The sequence below is a fragment of the Balaenoptera physalus genome (genome assembly GCF_965194825.1).
Source record: "Balaenoptera physalus genome assembly, chromosome: 13".
NCBI lineage: Eukaryota > Metazoa > Chordata > Mammalia > Artiodactyla > Balaenopteridae > Balaenoptera > Balaenoptera physalus.
The window spans coordinates 7,712,094-7,731,327 of record NC_138892.1 but is presented as its reverse complement, the minus strand read 5'-3'; the positions used below and the strand labels follow the sequence as shown (position 1 = coordinate 7,731,327).

Here is a 19,234-nt window from a genome sequence, read left to right as displayed (position 1 = left end):
AGAGAGAGGAGGATTTTGCAGTTTTTCTGTTCCCTCTGATGAAAAACTCGTAAGAAGGACTTTTCTTATAAGCTTTGGAGTCAGGCAGACCTCAGGTTCCTCACCTGTAAGATAGGAATAACCATATCTGCCTCTTGAGATGTTTCTGAGGCTTAATAATAATAACAATAAATATGGTAAACCTTTATGTGGTCCTTACTGTAAGCCAAGCACCTTGTACATATTAACTCATTTTATCCTCAAGCAACTCTATGAGGTAATTACTGTAATTATCCCCTGTTGTAAAGATGAGGGGCACGAGACATTGAGAGTTTAAGGAACTCGCACGGTTCCACTGCTAGAAAGTGGCAGAACCAAGATGTGAACTCAGGGGACTGCACTCAGAGTGCCCACCCTTAGCCACAGCCAGAGTGCCTAAGTGAGGCGAGAGTATAGGCAGTGCTTTATGTTGGAGCAGCACAGAGCAGGCCACCAGTAGGTGGAGCGCCCTTCCTTCTGCCACGGATCCCACCAAAGGCTTGCATTCTCATCCCGCCTCCCTGGGGAAGTGCGGGGCCCCTCGGTGTCCCGGGCACATGCAGCTCCTTCCCCGGGGTCCCAGCTCTCATTCTGGCTGGACCACATGGGTTATAAGAGGAATCAGGTGTGTGAAGTGCTGGCAGGAGGGGAAGGTTGGGTTCCCTCATGGGAAAGAGGAGAGACCCACAGAGGACCCTTCCCGACAGGACGAAAAGTACTGGACGAGACGCAAGAAGAACAACGTGGCGGCCAAGCGGTCCCGGGACGCCCGGCGCCTGAAGGAGAACCAGATCACCATCAGGGCGGCCTTCCTGGAGAAGGAGAACACAGCCCTGCGGACGGAGGTGGCGGAGCTGCGCAAGGAGGTGGGCAAGTGCAAGACCATCGTGTCCAAGTACGAGACCAAGTACGGGCCCTTGTAACCTGTGCCCCCGCCCGGGCACGCTGCCTCACCTCAGACCTCTGCCTGGGACCCCTGAAACCCACCCCTGCGTGGAGACTTATGACTCGTCGTGGGCGCATGGCGGTGCACCTGCCCCAGGAGCCTTCACGTTCAAGCTTCATTATCACATGGCCAGCACGGCGACTTCCCTGGGGGCCAGCCTCCTCCCTGGCGGGATGCGAGAGAATCTACGAGGTGGTGAATCAGCCTTAGTCTCTGTTCTTGGCTGTCTCAGTTGGACCGGAAGGGGACCTCTGGAGCATGGGCTCTTCTTTTCCAGGGTACCCAGGCTTCCCTGACTCTCCCTGCTTCTCCAGCCTGGGCCGTCCAGGCCTGTCTCTGCAGAATGAGTCATGATGGCTGTCGCCCTTACATCTTCTCAGGTAGCAGGGCGCATTTCCAGGCAGGGAGGGTCTGTTGTCCTCCCCAGAAAGTCTTAGAGAAAAACATCCGTTCCCATCTTCCTCAAAGGTAAAAAGACATGCCAGCTCCTCTGTAGTGTCCACGTGGGTGCCAGGCTGCAGCAGCTGGGTGTCTGCATAGCCTGGGACGGGCTTTGCGTCTGGGCCTGCAACAGAAGTGCACCCAACCATTCGTGGCTCCCTCACCCCTTTTCTCTGTGGCTCCGAGGCCTGGAAGGAGGAGGCCCTGGGGAGGGGTTCCCTCTGCGTTCCATCTGCCGTTGGGGAGAGACTCCCAGGGTGGTGGTCTCTGAGCTTTGGTCGCCGTGCATATCTCCTCTTCTCCAGGTCACTTGTGGAGGCCGCCTGAGTCAAATTTGTCCCACCAGACTGGGCTTCTGGGCCTGCTGTTTCTTGTCATCCAGTGACCAAGCTCAGATCTTGGATTTAAAAGAAAGAGCCTCCTCGTCTAGGAAGCTTAACTTCCTGGAGCTGGGATGCACCTTCTGCGTGGTGTTCAGAAAACCGGTCTCCACAGCCCCTCACGCTGTAGGCGGGGAGCTGGGGCATGTTTCTCGTGAAGCTCCCGCTCGTTCTTGCTCTGCTTTCCCATGCGGGCCAGGCCCGAGTCCGCTGTCTCTGAAAAGCAGAAGAGGGCTTCCGAGTTCTGGCTTCAGGATCCACCCCGTGCGAGCGGCCTGGAGGGCGTCACCAGGCAGGACACCTGGTCACCTGGTCGCAGCACAACTCTTTTGGAACAGCGGGCTCTGGGGACATTTACATAGGCTAGAGTCCCCTCGATCTGGGTCCCAGGAGACAGCCACCCATGCAAGCCTGGCTGTGGTGTGGTGCGGAGGGGCCCACCTTCCAGCTGCTCCTTTCTCTTGTGTCCAGCTGGACTCGTCCTTTGGCTCTGCCCGAAAGATTAATTAAGGAGATCCATGGAAGCGTCTGCTCGCTGCGGTCAGCTGGGGCACCCAGAGATGGGTGTATTTATTTGCTCAGGGCAGGCAGCCTGTGGTAAGGAGGGGTCAGAGGTGACGGGCACACTTTGTCACATTCACCACTGGCTTTATTTAAAGTGGTGGCTCGGAGTCCTGGGCCTTGACCCCTAAAGACTTTCCATAACAGATGTTAAGAGCAGGGGAAGCCATCCACTGGCCGTGGACCACACCCCAGGGGAACGCCATGGCCCTCCAGGGACCTGCACACCCGTCTCTCCAGGGGACTTGACAAGGGTCCCTGAGGCCAAGGGATGTCAGCGCCCTCCCTGCAGGCCCCTGACTTTTACTTTGTGGTTTTATGAAAACCATGTTCACACTTTTCACTCTATTGTAACCACAACAGGGCAGTTGCATCCGGCATGTCAGTGTCCTGCCCTGGGCAGCTCGCCCGCCCGGGCACTCTCCCTCTGGTCTGGCCACCCACCAAGAGGGCACTTCTCATTTTGTTATTGGTAGAAGAGCCACCAGCTTAGAAGCTCTTCATTTTCTTTGGCCAGAAGTGTATGGTTTGTGTTTCTTTCAGTTTTTTCCCCTAAGGGATGGACATTTAGTCTCCGGGTGGCGTCCACTTTCCGACCCCAGCGGGTGAGATGACGGCCTGATGTCTCTTCTCTTTGTCCCGCCTTCTGCCTGTGTAGTGCCCTCTCCTTCTACCCCTCCCCCCCCCACCCCCGCCAGCCAGTGGGTGTCTGGTTCTCTCCTTACTTGGGAAGAGTGTGGTGCTGGCTTCTTTTAGAAGGGCCCCTTTGAGCCAGGAGCCTGGCAGGGACAGGGAGGAGATGTCCGTGGAGGTTGACATTTTGGGGAAAAGAGTGCTCAGGTAAGCATGTCTTCTTCCCAGGCTTAAGGATCAAGTCCTTGCAGGAGGAGAGGGTGGTGCCTACTCAGTTTCCATTGTGGAGTTGGGAGTCCCCTTGACTCCCCGCTGGACCCTCTCTGTCTTGGGGCTGACAGCCAAAGACTGAGGCGCCTATGCTCAGATCTTTGACATCCTCTAAAAAGCACTGGAGACTAGAGACACCAATGTAAATGGCTTTCTGTGGGCTTGCAGTGGGCTGGGAAGCGCCATCCCTACCTAAACACCCTGTCTTCAGCCTCATTGCAACCTCAGAACAGACAAATCATGAATGAATCAGCTAGAATGTTGCAAGAATATGCATAAAATAAATGTATATCTAGATAGAGAAATATATATATTTAGAGAGAGAGAGAGCTTTCACAATGGCCAGCAGCCTTGTGGAGGACCTGGGTCACTCTTACCCTTGGCCAAAGGAAAGGGTTTGCCTGTCTGGGTCCTGAGGTTGCGGAAGGCACATAGTAGTGAACCTTGACTGGGTAAGCATCACCCTGATGAGGGGACCTGCTGTGGCCCTGGCAGGCAGCTCCTGCTTGAGGTGGGGTGGCAGGCATGGGGGCTGGCAGAAAAGGGCCCCTTCATGCTGTGCAGCTCTCCATCCAGGGCCCTGGGAGCAAAGGGCTGAAAGCCCCTGGTTTTCATGGCAAAGCCCCACCCCAGAGCTCCTTTAACATCTGTTAATTAAGTGCAATAAATTTTTCTAGAAAATGGCAAAGATGACTTCCAGGTGGATATTGCTGTTTTACAGTGTTGGGGATGCCAGAACACCACTTGGTTTTATTTTTCTAAGTGCATGTGACGTGACAGAGTGTGTGGGGCTCTGCGTCCTCCCCTGGGAGCTGGCATTCCAGCAGGCCTCTCTCCTTTACCTTTGCTGGGGAAGGAGGCAAGGCGCAAACCCTTCTTCCCAGCCGGTGAGGGCAGAGGCAGAGCGTAGCCCACTGGCCTTATGTGCGTGTGTGCGTGCGAGTGTGCCGCTGCCGGTGGGCCGGAGTGATGTGGCGGGAGGGAAGCGGGGAATGTATCCTTTTCAAACGAAATTAAATATTTTGAGATGAGAATTGTGGGGCTGTCTTTTCTGTCCTCCTCCCCACTTCAAGGCCAAGTCACCTAACCCCGCTGTGCCTCAGTTTCCTCATCTGTCAGCTAGAAGTAATTTCTGCCCCCTAACCTCACAGTTTACTCAGGAAGGACAAGTATCGGGCCCCAAGCAGTTAGAACAAATAAAAGTGCTGCACAGCTGGTAGAAATACAGGGAACTGCTCATGAAAAGTGTCCCGAAACAGGGAACCCTCAGTGGTAACGTGGAAAAGGGGCTGGTGGTGGGATTCTAGAGGTTTTCCTTTTGCCAAATTTTGTCTACAGCCATGAGACCATCACAATTAAGACAAGGTTACGGGGCTTTCCTGGTGGCACAGTGGTTAAGAATCCGCCTGCCAATGCAGGGGACACGGGTTCGAGCCCTGGTCCAGGAAGATCCCACGTGCCGCAGAGCAGCTAAGCCTGTGCACCACAACTACTGAGCCTGTGCTCTGGAGCCCGCGAGCCACAACTACTGAGCCCACGTGCCGCAACTACTGAAGCCCACGTGCCTAGAGGCCATGCTCTGCAACAAGAGAAGCCACTGCAGTGAGAAGCCCGTGCACCACAATGAAGAATAGCCCCTGCTCGCCAAAACTAGAGAGAGCCTGCACGCAGCAACGAAGACCCCACGCAGCCAAAACTAAATAAATAAAATAAATTTATATATATATAAAAAAAGACAAGTTTATGGACTTCCCTGGCAGTCCAGTGGTTAAGACTCCATGCTCCCGCTGCAGGGGGTGTGTGTTCGATCCCTGGGATCCCTGGTCAGGGAAGTTTAGACAAGGTTATACACAAGGGTGCAGCTATTTGCTCAGCATTGGCATCCCCAAGACCCCTACTCAGGACAGGCCCAGGCTCCTGGGGTGGGCACAGAATAGGGTGTCCCACCCTTGGCAGAGCCTGCTGCAAATTCCACCGCCTTGCCGCGTCTCCACCCACTCTTCACGCTGCTTCCGCTCGCTCTGTGTGTGCATGCGCGGAGCTGGTGCTGCCTGCTTCCTCAGTGAGGCCCGGAGCTGCCTGTGGACAACCGTGGCTGTTCTCTTCTGCTTCCCGTGCTGCATGTTGTTAATGCTCAGGGTTCCTGTGGTTTGAGGGACCAGGAACTATTTTGTTTCTAAGGGGAAAAACATGCATTTGGAGTTTGGAGATGGGCTGGCAAGGTGGACTTTTTATTTTTTATTTTTCTTTGGCTGTGTTTGGTCTTCGTTGCTACGCTCAGGCTTTCTCTAGTTGCAGATTCTTATTGCTGTGGCTTTTCTTGTGAAGCACGGGCTCTAGGCACGCGGGCTTCAGTAGTTTCAGCACGGGCTCAGTAGTTGTGGCTCGCGGGCTCTAGAGTGCAGGTCAGTAGTTGTGGCACATGGGCTTAGTTGCTTCACGGCATGTGGGATCTTCCCAGACCAGGGCTCAAACCCGTGTCCCCTGCATTGGCAGGTGGATTCTTAACCACTGCGCCACCAGGGAAGTCCCAAGGTGGACTTTTTAAAATGGCCATTTTACAATAAACATTGAAGCTCAGAAAAGCAAAGTGATATGCCCCAAACCAAAGCAGCAGGGCTAAAATTCAAACCCAGGGTGGGTTTCAACTTTTCAAATTCAAATTCCTAGACGGTTCTTGACCTTGGGCTCAGGGCAGTGTCACACACTCCATCTTTTCACCAACTGCACCCTTGGATCTTTCCATTCCTGACAGCTTACAGAGCCTTCCAGCTCAGCCTCCCCCTCATCCCTGCTCCCAGCATCGTGGGCACCTACCACATTCCTAGGCCTGGGTTGGGTGCTTTGAGGCACTATCTTGTTTGAACTTCACAGGGGGATGTTGTTACCCCCTTGTACAGATGGAGAAACCAAAGGTTAGAGAAACTTCATTCAGCAAATATTTATTAAATGTCTATTTTGTGTCAGCCCTGCCTCCAGACTTCACAATCTGCTTGGAAAGACAAACGTTACACGGATAAAAATAGGAGAATGACGGATTGTGGTAAGTGATGTGGCTGAGAAGATTGGGGATCTGGGAGAGAACGTTTATGTTGGAGGGGTCAGGGAAGACCTCTCTGTGGGTGGCATTTAAGCTGAGACCAGAGGATGAATGGATGTGACTTGCCCCCAAGGCTCCCACACAAGTTGGGCACAGAGTCAAGTCATCAGGCAGCTGTTTTTTGTTTTTTTTTTTTAAAGATTTGTTTATTTATTTATGGCTGCGTCGGGTCTTAGTTGAAGCACGCAGGATCTTCGTTGAGGCATGCGGGCTCTTCGTTGTGGTGTGCGGGCTCCTCTCTAGTTGTGGCGCGTGGGTTTTCTCTTCTCTAGTTGTGGCACACGGGTTCCAGAGCGCACGGGCTCTGTAGTTTGCGGCATGTGGGCTCTAGTTGAGGCGCTCGAGCTCAGTAGTTGTGGCACGTGGGCTTAGTTGCCCTGCAGCATGTGGGATCTCAGTTCCCCACCCAGAGATCAAACCCATGTCCCCTGCATTGTAAGGCGGATTCTTTACCACTGGACCACCAGGGAAGTCCCCTCAGGCAGCTTCTGACCTCCATCCATACACCTCAGTTTCCCAGGCAGACGTGGCCAGACCAGCTGGCCAGAAATGAATGGGCACAGGAAAGCAGTTACGAGAGGACACAGGGTGCATGGAACCCTGATACCCCAGCCTCCTGTTACTGAGGTTGGGAATAAGATGCCAAGAAGCCTGGGGAGGCAGATGTAACTCAAACAGAACCTTTGTCCCAGGGGTCAAATCTTTAGGCAAAGGCCTTGTGCAGGCCCTGCCCCACCCCTGAGCCACCTTGTGGTCTCCAGGGGCTGCTACATGGTTAGCTGACCCTAGCCCTGGGCACAGTTGATTGGTCAAAGAGTGAACATGTGACCCAACTGGGCCTATGAGGCCCTTCTCTGAGATTTGTGAACTTGAGGTTTCTCTCTGGAGATGAACTGTTGTAACCCACTGTGTTTTCTGCTCTGCATACAAATGCTCTCACTCACAGCAGAGATTTGTGCGGCCACGGGAAGCACAGGGGCTGTGGGCTTGGACTATGTCAAAGCTGGGAGATCTCTGCCGAGCATGTAGCAGGTAAGAGCGCAGGCTTGGAATTAGTCCTGGGATCAGATCTGCCTCCATCACCAATTTGGGGTGTGATCTTGGGCGAGTCACTTCCCCTGTCTGGGTTTCTGGTTTTTTATCTGTAGAATGGGCACCAGCCTCACAGGCACCTGGCACAGGGTGGGTGCTCCCCACATGGCAGCTGCTGTTGTGGCAATGCTGCAGAGGGTAGTGAGCTGCACAGAGATGAGCCCTCGAGGCCTGGCAGCTGCCAGCCATGGCAAGGGGTACGGGGGTGTCCACCGGATGGTGTGGGATGCAGCCAGGGTTGGAGCAGCTCTGTGGCCCCAGGCAAGTGGCTCCACCTCCCTGAGCTATTTCCCTCTCTGTACAGCAAGGACGTGCTACACAGATAACGTGCGAGTGCCTGCCACAGTGCAGCTCCTCTGACACAGTGCTCCCTCCCACCCGCCTCCCTGGAGGACAAATCTCCAAAGCTGGACACATGCCCCCTTCCCTGACTGTACCCAGCTACCACACAGCCCCATACACCCCCCGCAGCTGTGCCACACTGGCCCAGCTGGCAGCTCCTGACGTCAGCACCTAATCCGGGAAAGCTGCCAGCCAGACATAGGGCTGAGCAGCAGAGGAAATCAGAGACAGGTTTGAAGGTGGGTGCCCCCAGCCCCCAGCCAGCGCTCCCTGCGCTCTCATCAGCTTCTCACTTCAGCAAACCCTCCCAACCAAGCAGGCTGATGCCTGGACCCCGTGGAGCGGGAGCCTTTTATTGTGAGCAGGAGCAGGGGCTGCACGGCGCTCAGGCTCTGTCAGCTCCCAGGCTGCAGGTGTCCCCAAGCTGGGCAGGGGGCATCCACTCCCACCTAGATTCCAGGCTGACTCCAAGTCCCTGTAGGGCAGGGGGTTGGGGATCGTGGGGAGCGGAAGGGGCTGGAAGTCAGCAGGGCCAGGTCACTCAGGGCTGTAGAGCATGGCTGTTTTCCTGGGGTATGAGTCCAGAACTGCTTTGACCCAGGTCTGTGGCAAGGCTGGGCCATGCCCCCGACCCCAGGCCTCTGAGAAGCTGCTAGACCGAGCTCAAATCGCCCTAAGAGCCTACCCTAGAGGCTTGCCAAGGCTGCAAGGGTGTGACTAGAGCAAGTGGAGGTGCCAAAAGCTGGGGCCGGAGTCCTGAGCCAGGAGCCAGTGCCCAACCCACCAGACTTGCTGGGCTTCTCCTTGCTCTGGGCCTCAATTTCCCCATCTGCCCAAGAGCCCTGGACTTGTGGATCTCAGTACTGAGGTTCAGACTCAGGAACACCTCAGGCATGGGCAAGCCCAGCCTTCCCTTCAGTCTCTTCTCTGCCTCACAAACTCCTAGTCATCCCTCTAGGCCCCGGTCAGCTGTCACCTCCACAAGGAAGGCTTCACCAACACTCTTGGGAACCAGCTGCTCCTCCTGCATGGTCCCACACCTTCTTCTACCTTCTAGACCCTGGCTGCCTCCAGGGTCTACAGGCCCCCCAGCCAGGCCCCCTCCCTCCCTCACACTAGAGGTGAAGATCCAATGAGTTAAAACTTGTGAAATGCTTAGAATAGTGCCTGACATGGAGCAAGCAGCCGTAGATGCCAGCTATTACTCTTATCACCACCTGTATTTTACAGGTGAGGAAGCTGAGGCTCAGAAAAAAGGAATGACTTTTTTTTTTTTTTTTTTTTTTGCCACACTGCACAGCATGTGGGATCCTAGTTCCCCAACCAGGGATCGAACCCGAGCCCCCTGCATTGGAAGCATGGAGTCTTAACCACTGGACCACCAGGGGAGTCCCAGGAATGACTTGTTCTAATCCCACATCTTGTCAGTGGTTGAGCCAGGATTTGGACCCAGGCAGCCCAACTCCAGCGCCCTTCCTCTCAACCTTCCTGCCTGTTACTAGGGATGAAGTGTCCTGTCCTCAGTAACCCAGTCCCTTCCCAAGGGCACCCATCCCATCCCCACTTGCCTGGGAAAGGACATTGCCCCTGAGATTCTCTCTCCCGTGTCATCAGTCCCTCCCTCTCCACAAGATCATTCCATCAGCCCAAAACATGTTCTAAAATCTTCCATCCTAAAAATGAAATAACCTGAGCCCCCATTGCCCTCCGGCTACCACCATTCTTCTGCTCCCTTTACCGTGAGACTCCACAGGAGTGAGGCCTACATTCACAGCCCCCCTCAGACTTCCACCCTCCACTGAAGCCACCTTCTCAAGGTCACACTGATGACCACCTTGGTGTTGCCACATCAACCTGGGTCGATCTCAAGCTCATCTTTCTCTGCTTCTGAGCAGCGTTTGGCCCAGTTGCTCACTCCTGCCTTCTTGAAACCCTCTCTCCCCGGCTCCAGATTCACCTCCCTCCATGGCTGCTCCTCCTGTCTCCCCGAACTCTAAATGTCAGAGGACCCAGGGTCAGCAGGTGCCCTGCTCCCCGGGTCATTCGCTCTGTTCAAGGCCTGGAGCGCCATCCGTGCCCCGGCAACTCCCACAGGCGTCTACAGCCCCATCCTCTCCCCTGGGCTCCAGACTCGTGCCTCCACCTGCTCCCTTGCCAGCTCCACCTTGACCCGCCCAAAGGCTCCTGGTCTCCCCACAGCTGCTCCTCCTCAGTTTTCCCTTCAAAGTGAAGGGCCCCACCATTCCTCAGGTGCTCAGAAGAAAGCCTTGGGATCATCCTTGATCACCTGCTTTATCTCACAGCCCCATCCAATCCGTCCACAATTCCTGTCAGTTCTAGAGTCCAGCCATTTCCTCCCACCCCCAAGGCCACCCCGTGGTGTCCGAGCCACCATATGTCCTGCCTGGGTTATGGCAGCCTCCTCCTGATTTCCTGTTCTCACCCTGCAGTCTGTCCTCCTCACAGCTGCCTCAATTTCCCTCAATTTCCCTCATATCCCGTGGCTCCCAACACACTCAGAAACAAATCCAAACTTGTCACCGCAGCCTAAAAAGCCCTTTGAGACCTGGCTGTCTACCTGGTCCACTTCCCCTCCCTCTCCACCCCTGGCACTTTGACCCTTTTGCTCCACCTGGGTCACGCCCAACTCCTTCCCATCTCAGAGCCTTTGCACTTGCCGTTCCATCTGCCTGGAGTGCTGTCCCCCAGATCTTCTCAGCCCAGCCCCATTCTCAGTGCCTGGCCTGCCTGGTGCTTGGCACTGCCTGCCAAACCCACAAGGACAGGATGACAGGACCGGGGCTGGTGTGGCAGGAGCGCCACTGTCACCACCAGGTGGCGCTGCAGACACATCCCTGGGCGGTGACCTCTGGTCCAGCCTCCAGATTTGTCTTCTCAGCAAAGCCTCGCGGGGCCTCCCGTGCCAGTCGGTGCTGTGAGGCACCAGCTGCCTCGGCCCCTCCCCGCCTGCCCTCCAGCGGCTGCTGGCAGACACTGTCTAGAGGTATCCAAGGAGCCTGGAAGAAGGGAAGGCTGGCTGCCTCCCAGGGCCTGTACTTCTAGGCTCTTTCTGGGGAGGGAGTAGACGTGTAAGCCTGAGAGGGACGTGTGGGGAGAACGGGGGCTCAGCCAGAGCAAGGTGTCTGGAATGAGGAGTTCTGGGGAGGCCTTGGACTCAGAGTCTGTCCATCATGCCTGGGTTTGCATCCCACCTCCTTCTGTCCTCTGTACGTCAGCCCTTGCCCAGCCTCCCCGAGCAGCGGTGAGGAGTCAAGGCTCAAGTCATTTTCAAATGGATTTTTCCAACAGAACCTCGTTTTTCAGCCACAGTCTTCTCCAGAAGGCCAGCATATGACACTGATAAAAGGGGTGTTGATCAACATAAGTTTCCAAGCTCAGGGTGCTGACAGGTCCTTAGTCTAAAGTCACTTGAGAGGGTAAGTTTGTGACAACCGTGATGGACACACCCTACCCAGGGTGTTGGTGAGGGCCGTGGTCCCACTGGGAGCTGCCCCAGCACTCCGTTTATTTCTGCAGCTGGTCTGAGCTGCACGGCATCAAGAAAGCCTTGAGGCCCGCAGGCAAAAAGCTGTTTTTAAAAATAAATTCAAGAGTGGGTATATGTATACGTATGACTGATTCACTTTGCTGTACAGCAAGAAACTAACACAATCTTGTAAAGCAACTATACTCCAATAAAAATTAATTTTAAAAAATGAATTCAAATCAAGACTTGGTGACAACCCCAAGGCCCAGTCACGGATTCCAGGTGTCTACAGTGCCTGTCTGATGACCCCCAGCCCTGGCTGTGGGACCCTGGCAAGTCCTTTGCCCTCTCTGGACTTCAGGAGGCACAGGAGACCACGGTCTACCTACAGGGGCCCATCTGTTTACCTTGGCAGGTCTGGCTTTGGTGATCAGAGACATTTGGCCAATGGCCTGGCTCCGCATGGCCCTCAGAAGCCTGGTGGATGCAGTCAGGTAAGCAGAGCATGTGTGAAGACAACCTTCAAGGAGGGGCCTGGGGGCGTGGGCTGTGGGAGACAGGGTAGGCAGGGTTGGGTGGGGTGGGGAGGGGGCAAGGAGCTGACCAAGCCCTGAGAGTTTAAAACTAAACCCTGCCTGGGGCTTCCCTGCTGGCACAGTGGTTAAGAATCCGCCTGCCAATGCAGGGGACACGAGTTCGAGCCCTGGTCCCGGAAAATCCCACGTGCCACGGAGCAACTAAGCCTGTGCGCCACAACTACTGAGCCCGCGTGCCACACTACTGAAGCCCGCTCTCCTAAAGCCCGTGCTCCGCAACAAGAGAAGCCACTGCAATGAGAAGCCCGCACACCACAACGAAGAGTAGTGCCCACTCGCCGCAACTAGAGAAAGCCCGCACACAGCAGTGAAGACCCAACGCAGCCAAAAATAAAATAAATAATAAAATACGAATAAATAAATAAACCCTGCCTGAGTGCTGTCAGCTACAGCCAGCCATGGCTCCCAGGGCCTGGTGACATCATCAGGGCACAGGATGTCCCTGGCAGTGACTGGAGGTGGCAGAGGGGACATGGTAGGACAGAGGGGGTCCTCATCTGCACTTCCTGCATCTGGGAGTTGTTTGTGTTTGGGGAGAGCCAGCCTGGGTTGTCACCATCCAGATGGGCTGCTAGGGGTCCCTCCTCCCCCAACACTTGGGAGCATTTCATTTTGCATCTGAGAAAAATGAGGCCCAGAGAGACTGTGACTTGCCTGAGGCCCCTACTTTGAGAGATCTGACAGCTCCAGAACTGGAAGCCAGCAGTGCTGGCTCTCAAGTAGTGATTCTTGAAGTCTGGTGGGCATGGGGAGGGGGACCATTTGGGGAGAAGGCTCACTTGGACAAGGGCAGGGGGGAGGCACCAACTGAGCAAGTGCCTAGGTCTGTGCTCAACATTGTTCAGAACAAGCAAGCTCCTCCTGCCTATCCATTTCCTCTGCTCCTCACTCTGATCCCAAGGAGGGACTGGCAGGGATTAGTGCTGCCCCCATTTTATAAATTTATTTATTTATTTTTGGCTGCGTTGGTCTTCGTTGCTGTTCGCGGGCTTTCTCTAGTTGAGGCGAGTAGGGGCTACTCTTCGTTGTGGTGTGCGGGCTTCTCATTTCTCATTGCGATGGCTTCTCTTATTGCAGAGCACAGGCTCTAGACACACGGGCTTCAGTAGTTGTGGCACGTGGGCTCAGCAGTTGTGGCTCGCAGGCTCTAGAGCACAGGCTCAGTAGTTGTGGCACACAGGCTCAGTTGCTCCACAGCATGTGGGATCTTCCCCAACCAGGGTTCGAACCCGTGCCCCCTGCATTGGCAGGCCAATTCTCAACCACTGTGCCACCAGGGAAGTGCCCCCATTTTATAGATGAGGAAACTGAGACCCAGGAGCACAAAAATCCCCTACTCCAGGCCTCACAGCACATCACACCCAGCTGGGATGGGGTCCAGTCTCCCCTGGCAGTCTCCAGCTTGAGCTTCTAGAGCCAGAGTGGGTGTAGGGGGCTGCCATGGGGATACAGGGAAGGGGTGGGAGGGAGGCCCTGCCACCTCTGCTGTGGCGGTGTCCTGTGTTTAGCTTCCCTCCCATTCCTCCTCTTCCTCATCCCTCCTCCATGGGCTCCAAGCCCCCATGCACTCAGGACCAAGTCTGGCCTCCTCGCCTGGCCAAGGCTCGCTCTGCACATCCAGCTTCATCTCTCACCATGTTCCTGACACGCAGCCTCACCAAACTGCTCATAGATTCCTACAGAGATTGCTATTTCAGGCCTCTGAGCACTTGAACAAGATGTTCCTGCTGCCTGGAATGCCCCCTCCTGTATCCTATCTTCCTGGGGAATTCCTATTCATCCTTCGCAATTCCGCTCTGAGCTTTCATTGCTCCATCGAATCACAGTTATGATTGCGATTGTAATTGCTCTATGTTTGCTGCCCGCCTCTCTTCCTGGAATGGCAACTCTTGGGGGCAGCAACAGTATGGTACTCCGCTCTCCAAGCCCAGTGTCTAGCTAGGCGCTTGGATGAAGGGATTAAACTGAGCCTTGTAAGGCGGGGCCAAGGCCCACTTTGCAGGAGAACGGTGGGGTCTGTCCCTTAGTTGGCGTTAAAGGGCTTTACTGGTGGGGGTGGGGTGTTGCTCAGAGTTCACAATTCATTCTCCGGCCAAGTCTCCCAGGCTACCCTCCCCACAGGCCGTCAATCGCTCTGCCCTAACCTCTCTCCCCTGCGGGGTCTCTCCATCCTGCTCCATCAAATCAAAGCAGGGGCAGTCCCAATCTGCCACCCTCCTGCTGTTTGCTTTCTCCCTCTCCCAAAAGCAACCACAGCAGAGACCGCTCTCAAATCTTAGAAAGGCTCAGCATTCTCCTAGGGAGCCTGTTGCAAATGCAGAGTCACAGGCCTCATTCCCGGGAGGCCCACTCAGAGGGACCTGGTGCGGAACCCTGGAATCAGCATTGTTAAGCAGCCTCCCAGTGGCCCCGATGATCCTACTTTAGGAGCTTCCTGGGATGCAACACGGAGTCCCAAGATAATGCCCTGACGAGGGGAAGGGAGGGAGAGCCAGTGCCGTCAAGGTGGGACTCGGGGCTGGGGACGACCTCCGGTGGCAGTTGCCAGGCCTTAGGCACAGGGCTTTCTCAGTCTACCGGCCAAAGGTGGGCCCAGCGGCGAGCGGCATTTGCCGCACCAGGTGTGCCGGCAGGCCTCAGCGCCGGGCCTGCTGCCGCCTCCCTTCTGTGCTGGGGAGACAGACGCGGATATAAATAACAGCGAGGCCGGGCCGGATGAAGTAAGTGCGAGCAGGGAGGCAGGAACGGCCGCCGGGGAGCGGGGGAGGCAGAGGCGCTCCAGCGGGAACGGGGCGGCGCGCGGCTGACGCGGGCCGGGAGCTCCCTCGGGTCCCGGGTGACCTTCGGGCGGGGGGTGGGGGTGCGGCCTCCAGGCCTCAAGGCGGGTCCGCGGCGCTGCTGAGCTCCCAGCCAGGCCCGAGACGGAGGTGTGACAAGGCCTGGCTAGGGGCTGGGGAGGAGGCTGCGGGGCGCCGAGGCCGGGCACTGGGGAGCCAGCGAGTGGCTCTGAGCAGGGGACTCCCCCCGGTGAGCGGCCTCGGCCACTCCGCACGCCCAGCCCGGGACTCGGCGAGTTCGCCGCGCCCGCTCTGGGCCTCGGTCTCTCCAGCTGTAGGCCCGCCGCGTTCCCCAGCACTCTCGGGCAAGAGCGGGGAAGGGACCGCGGAGGGGGCTGCCCTAGTGTGGAGAAGAAGGAACAGCCTGGCTCTTCCCGGGAGAGGGCGCCCGCAGCGCCTCCCTTCCCCTTACCCGGGGCCGGCGCTGACGCCCGCCCAACCCCACCTCGCCCCGCCCCGCGCCCGTTACGTAATCCCTCCCCCTCCCCCTCCCCTCCACATCCCCTCCCTTCCCTCCCCCTCCTCTCCCCCTCCCCCTCGTGCGCCGCTGTGATGTGGGGCTGGGAAAGGAGAGGCCAGGGCCGCCTCCCTCGGGCGCTGCCTTGCCTGGCCCGGCATCCTCCCCTTCTGCTTAGTGCCCGAGGGGAAACTGAGGCAGCTGTCCAGCAGGGCACAGCGAGTGGGGGTGCACGCGGGGATGGGGTAACCGCCCTCGCTAGGATCCTTGGGCCCCCAGGGGAGCCCAGACTGCGGTGAGAGCCCCAGCTCCGGCTGGGGCCACGACTTCCTCCTCTGAACAAAAGTTCCCTCCCTGACCCTGACGTTGGGGGCTCTGGAGGTCCCCTGCTGAGGAGTCTTCCGCAGCTGCTTTTCCCATCCCACTGTGTGTGGGCCACCAGTATCTTGAATTCTAAAGTCAGGCAGTGAACCCAGTGGTGACTGGTACCTTAGCCTACCCTCTGGGTGACCTTGGGTAAACTGCCTCTCTGGATCTCACTGTCCCCACCTATAAAATGGGGCTGCTCGCAGGCCCTCCTTCTAAGGTCTTAGGGAAGAACCCCGCATTTCAGCACCTGCTGAGTACTTAGCAAGGTAACTGTGAACTGTCCTTATCCTCCACTCACCCCTCCCAGGGCCTGGCAAAGTGCAGGACCTGGGCCTGGCCCTGGGCTGGTAGGCGGTGCCCCACTGGGCCAGTCAGCTCCCAGTGGACCCTGGCTTTTGCCCAGGGAGCACGTGGTCCAGGTCTGCCCTGTGGCCTGGCCGGCAGCTGCAGGTGAGGCTGTTCCTGAAGGGCCCGCTGGTGCAGCACAGCAGGCCCTGCCCGGCTGCCCTCGCACAAGACCCCTGGGAGCACCTGGGGATCCCCTGCAGTGCCACCCATGGTCTCACTCTCTGAGGTAGCCCACCCAACACGTTTTGAGCACCTTCTAAGAACAGGCTTCGGGATGAAGGAGGTATCTGCCCAGACCTCTGTGCTGCTCAGACACAATGGGAGCCTCAGTCTCTTCATCTGCAAAATGGGGATAATCGCACCTCCCTTCCTCCCCTCTTGCTTGGCCTCTGCCAGGATGAGATGAAATGCCTGTAACCCTGCTCACCTTCATCGGGCCTGGAGTGTGAGTCCAGAGCTACATGTTCATTTTACCTTCAAACAGCAACTTGAGGTGAGAATTGGTGTCCTTTTACAGTTGAGGAAACCAAGAGGTGGAGTAACTCCTCCAGGTAGGGTGATCAAAAGTCCTGGTTTGCCCAGGGACAAACACACTTTCAGTGGGAAAGCTGGGAGTCACCAGGCCGCACAGCTCGCTAGTGACAGTGTCTGAGTCCAAAGTGGCAGTCCGACTCCAGAGGCCACGTGCAGCAACACCAGGCTGTATTTCCCTCCATCGGTATTTGCTGAATGTACGAATGCATCTCTTCCTGCACCTGCCTCCAACCCTTGCTGACTACCGTGGCTCGTATATCAGGATCTAGGAGAGTCCTATGGGAAGCAACTGAGGTCTCTGGGTTCTGCTGCTGAGTTCCTAGCACCTCCTTGGCCCCTCCCTGGTTCAGCTCTGCCATGAGGAACCCCCCAGGGTCCACCCATCAGGCCCTAATCCTTTTGCCCACAGGGGAGGCTGGGTTCCTACTGGGGGAGCCACTGCCCCCTGATATCAGCTGTGTCACTTTGGAGCTCAGTTCCCTCACCTGTAAAATGAGGGTGATAAAGCTGCTTTCCGGTTGCTGCTGGAGATTCAAGGCAATGTAAGTAAAGCTCCTGGCACCCAGGAGGCCCTCAACATATGAACATTGTTATTGTTGCTATAATGTGGTAATTATAGCAAACTATTCCATCAAGGGCTTCCTCTGTGAGGGTAACTATCCTAAATGCTTTCCAAGCATTGAAGCCCGAAGAAGTAGACACCATTTTTCAGGTGGAGTTCTGTGTCTCAGGGAGGTTGTGACCTGCCTAAGGCCACAACAGCGAGCAGCAGGACTGCCATTTGCAGGGTTCTGTACTCTTGGAGAACTTAGCTCAAGTTACGGCAGCTGCTGGTGATGTGGAGCAACTAGGGCACAGGGTAGGGAGGGACTGCTGAGGTCCCCACAGGGCGCCAGGCCCCCTGCCTGCCTCCCGGACAAACTGGTCCTCTACTTGCCCAAGGTGGCAGGACAGGTTGTAAGAACCAGCCCTTTGCTCAGGCCCAGCCGCTCCCCCCGGCCGCCCCCCCGCCATTCGGCCAGCTCCCCGAACCCTCTGCCAGTCACCGTTCCCTGTCTGCCAGCCAAGCTCTGGAGCAGTCCAGGACATTGTGTCCAGAGAGAGGGCCAAGTGGGCCCCTCGCCCATGGCCGATGACCTCCTGCCCCGCCCCTCTGGGCCTCAGGCCAACCTGGCCTGTCCCCGGGCCTGGCACGCCTCCGCTCCTCCTGCCTCTCTGCATGCCCTGCTGAGGACAGGTGCCCGCTGCTCCAAACCTTCCTCTCCCCAGAAGGCGACCCTGAGTCCTGAGGGACAGGCTCCCTGGGGTGCCTTTCAGAGGAAGGCAGCTGGGCTCTTGAGAAGCCTATTTTCCTGCCCCTGGTATTTTTGCTCTCCCGTCCCCAAATCCAGCCAGACCAGGTGGGAGGCCCCCTTGGGCAGAGAACCGACTGCGGGGCCCTGTGCCGACGCCGAGACGTGAGAGGGCACAGCCTTGTCTCCCCCGACCCCTGCTCCCCATGGCTGAGGAAGCTGAGCTGCAGAGCAGTTTGTGCAAAGCCCCACAGCGGCTGAGAGTTAAGAGTTCACCATGGGGAGCAGGAAGGGGGCCGCCCCAGGGAGTGAGGGGCGCAGAGACAGGAGGAACTGCACCTGCTCGGAGGCACCCTCCTCACCACCCCCTCTGCCGCGTTCTCACCATGTGGCGCCCTTTTGTTTCCCTGAGGGTATTTTTCTCATTTGTTTATGAGGTTTGCTATTTATCTTGCCCACTAGAACATGAAGCTGGTGAGGGAAGGGACTTTGTCTTGTCCAACAGCTTTATCGAGGAATAATTGATAAACTATAAGCTGCACATACTTAAAGATTATAATTTGATAAGTTTTGACATATACCGTGAAACCATCACCACAATCAAGATAATGAATATATCCATCACCCCCCAAAATTCCCTTGTTCCCCACTTTAATCCTTCCCTCCAGTCCCTTCCCCTCCTCCTCTCCTGTCCCCAAGTAACCACTAATCTGTTTTCTCTTGCTACATGATTAGTTTACATTTTCTAGAATTTTCTATAAATGGATTGAAACAGTATGTGTGGTTTTTGTTGGTTTTTTTTTTTGCTAGGGCTTTCATTCAGCATTAATATTTTGAGCTTCATTCATGTATCAGTAGTTCATTTCTTTGGTTTTTTTTGTCTTTATTTTATTTATTTAATTTTTATTTTTTATTTTTTTGTCCGTGCCACGCAGCATGTGGGATCTTAGTGCCCTCACCAGGGATCCAACCCCAGGCCCCCTGCAGTGGAAGCGCAGAGTCTTAACCACTGGACCGCCAGGGAAGTCCCAGTAGTTCATTTCTTTTTATTGCTAAGTAGTATTCCATAGTGTGGGTGTACTGGAGTTTGTTCAGCCATTCACCCCATGAACGACATTGGGTTGTTTACAGTTTAGCGCTAACACATAAAGCTGCTATGAACATTTATGTACTAGTCTTTGTATGGACAGTTATCTCCTTTTCTTATGGGTGAATAGGAATGGGATGGCTGGATCACATTGTAGGTAGATGTTTAACTTTTTTAAAAATTAAATGTCCATTTTTAAATTTTTATTATTTATTTATTTATTTTTGGCTGCGTCGGGTCTTAGTTGTGGCACGCAGGATCTTCATTGAGGCATGCGGGATCTTTCGTTGCGGTGCTCAGGCTTCTCTCTAGTTGTGGCATGCGGGTTTTCTCTTCTCTAGTTGTGGCATGCAGGCTCCAGGGCGTGTGGGCTCTGTAGTTTTGTGGCACGTGGGCTCTAGTTGAGGTGCGAGCTCAGTAGTTGTGGCACTCGGGCTTGGTTGC

General features: G+C 55.8%; 1 protein-coding gene across 12 annotated transcripts in view; it reads left to right on the top strand.

Moving 5' to 3' along the window:
* The window catches only part of TEF (TEF transcription factor, PAR bZIP family member), a 140,806-nt gene that overhangs the window by 18,671 nt on the left and 102,901 nt on the right, over positions 1–19,234 (top strand). For 6 of the 12 annotated variants that reach the window (XM_082420668.1, XM_082420663.1, XM_082420669.1 and 3 more), the window contains 2 exons: positions 6,217–6,292; positions 11,686–11,764. In XM_082420668.1, the coding sequence (XP_082276794.1) occupies positions 6,217–6,292; positions 11,686–11,764 (155 nt within the window). The other 6 variants (XM_082420659.1, XM_082420664.1, XM_082420665.1 and 3 more) reach the window with 5 other exon arrangements.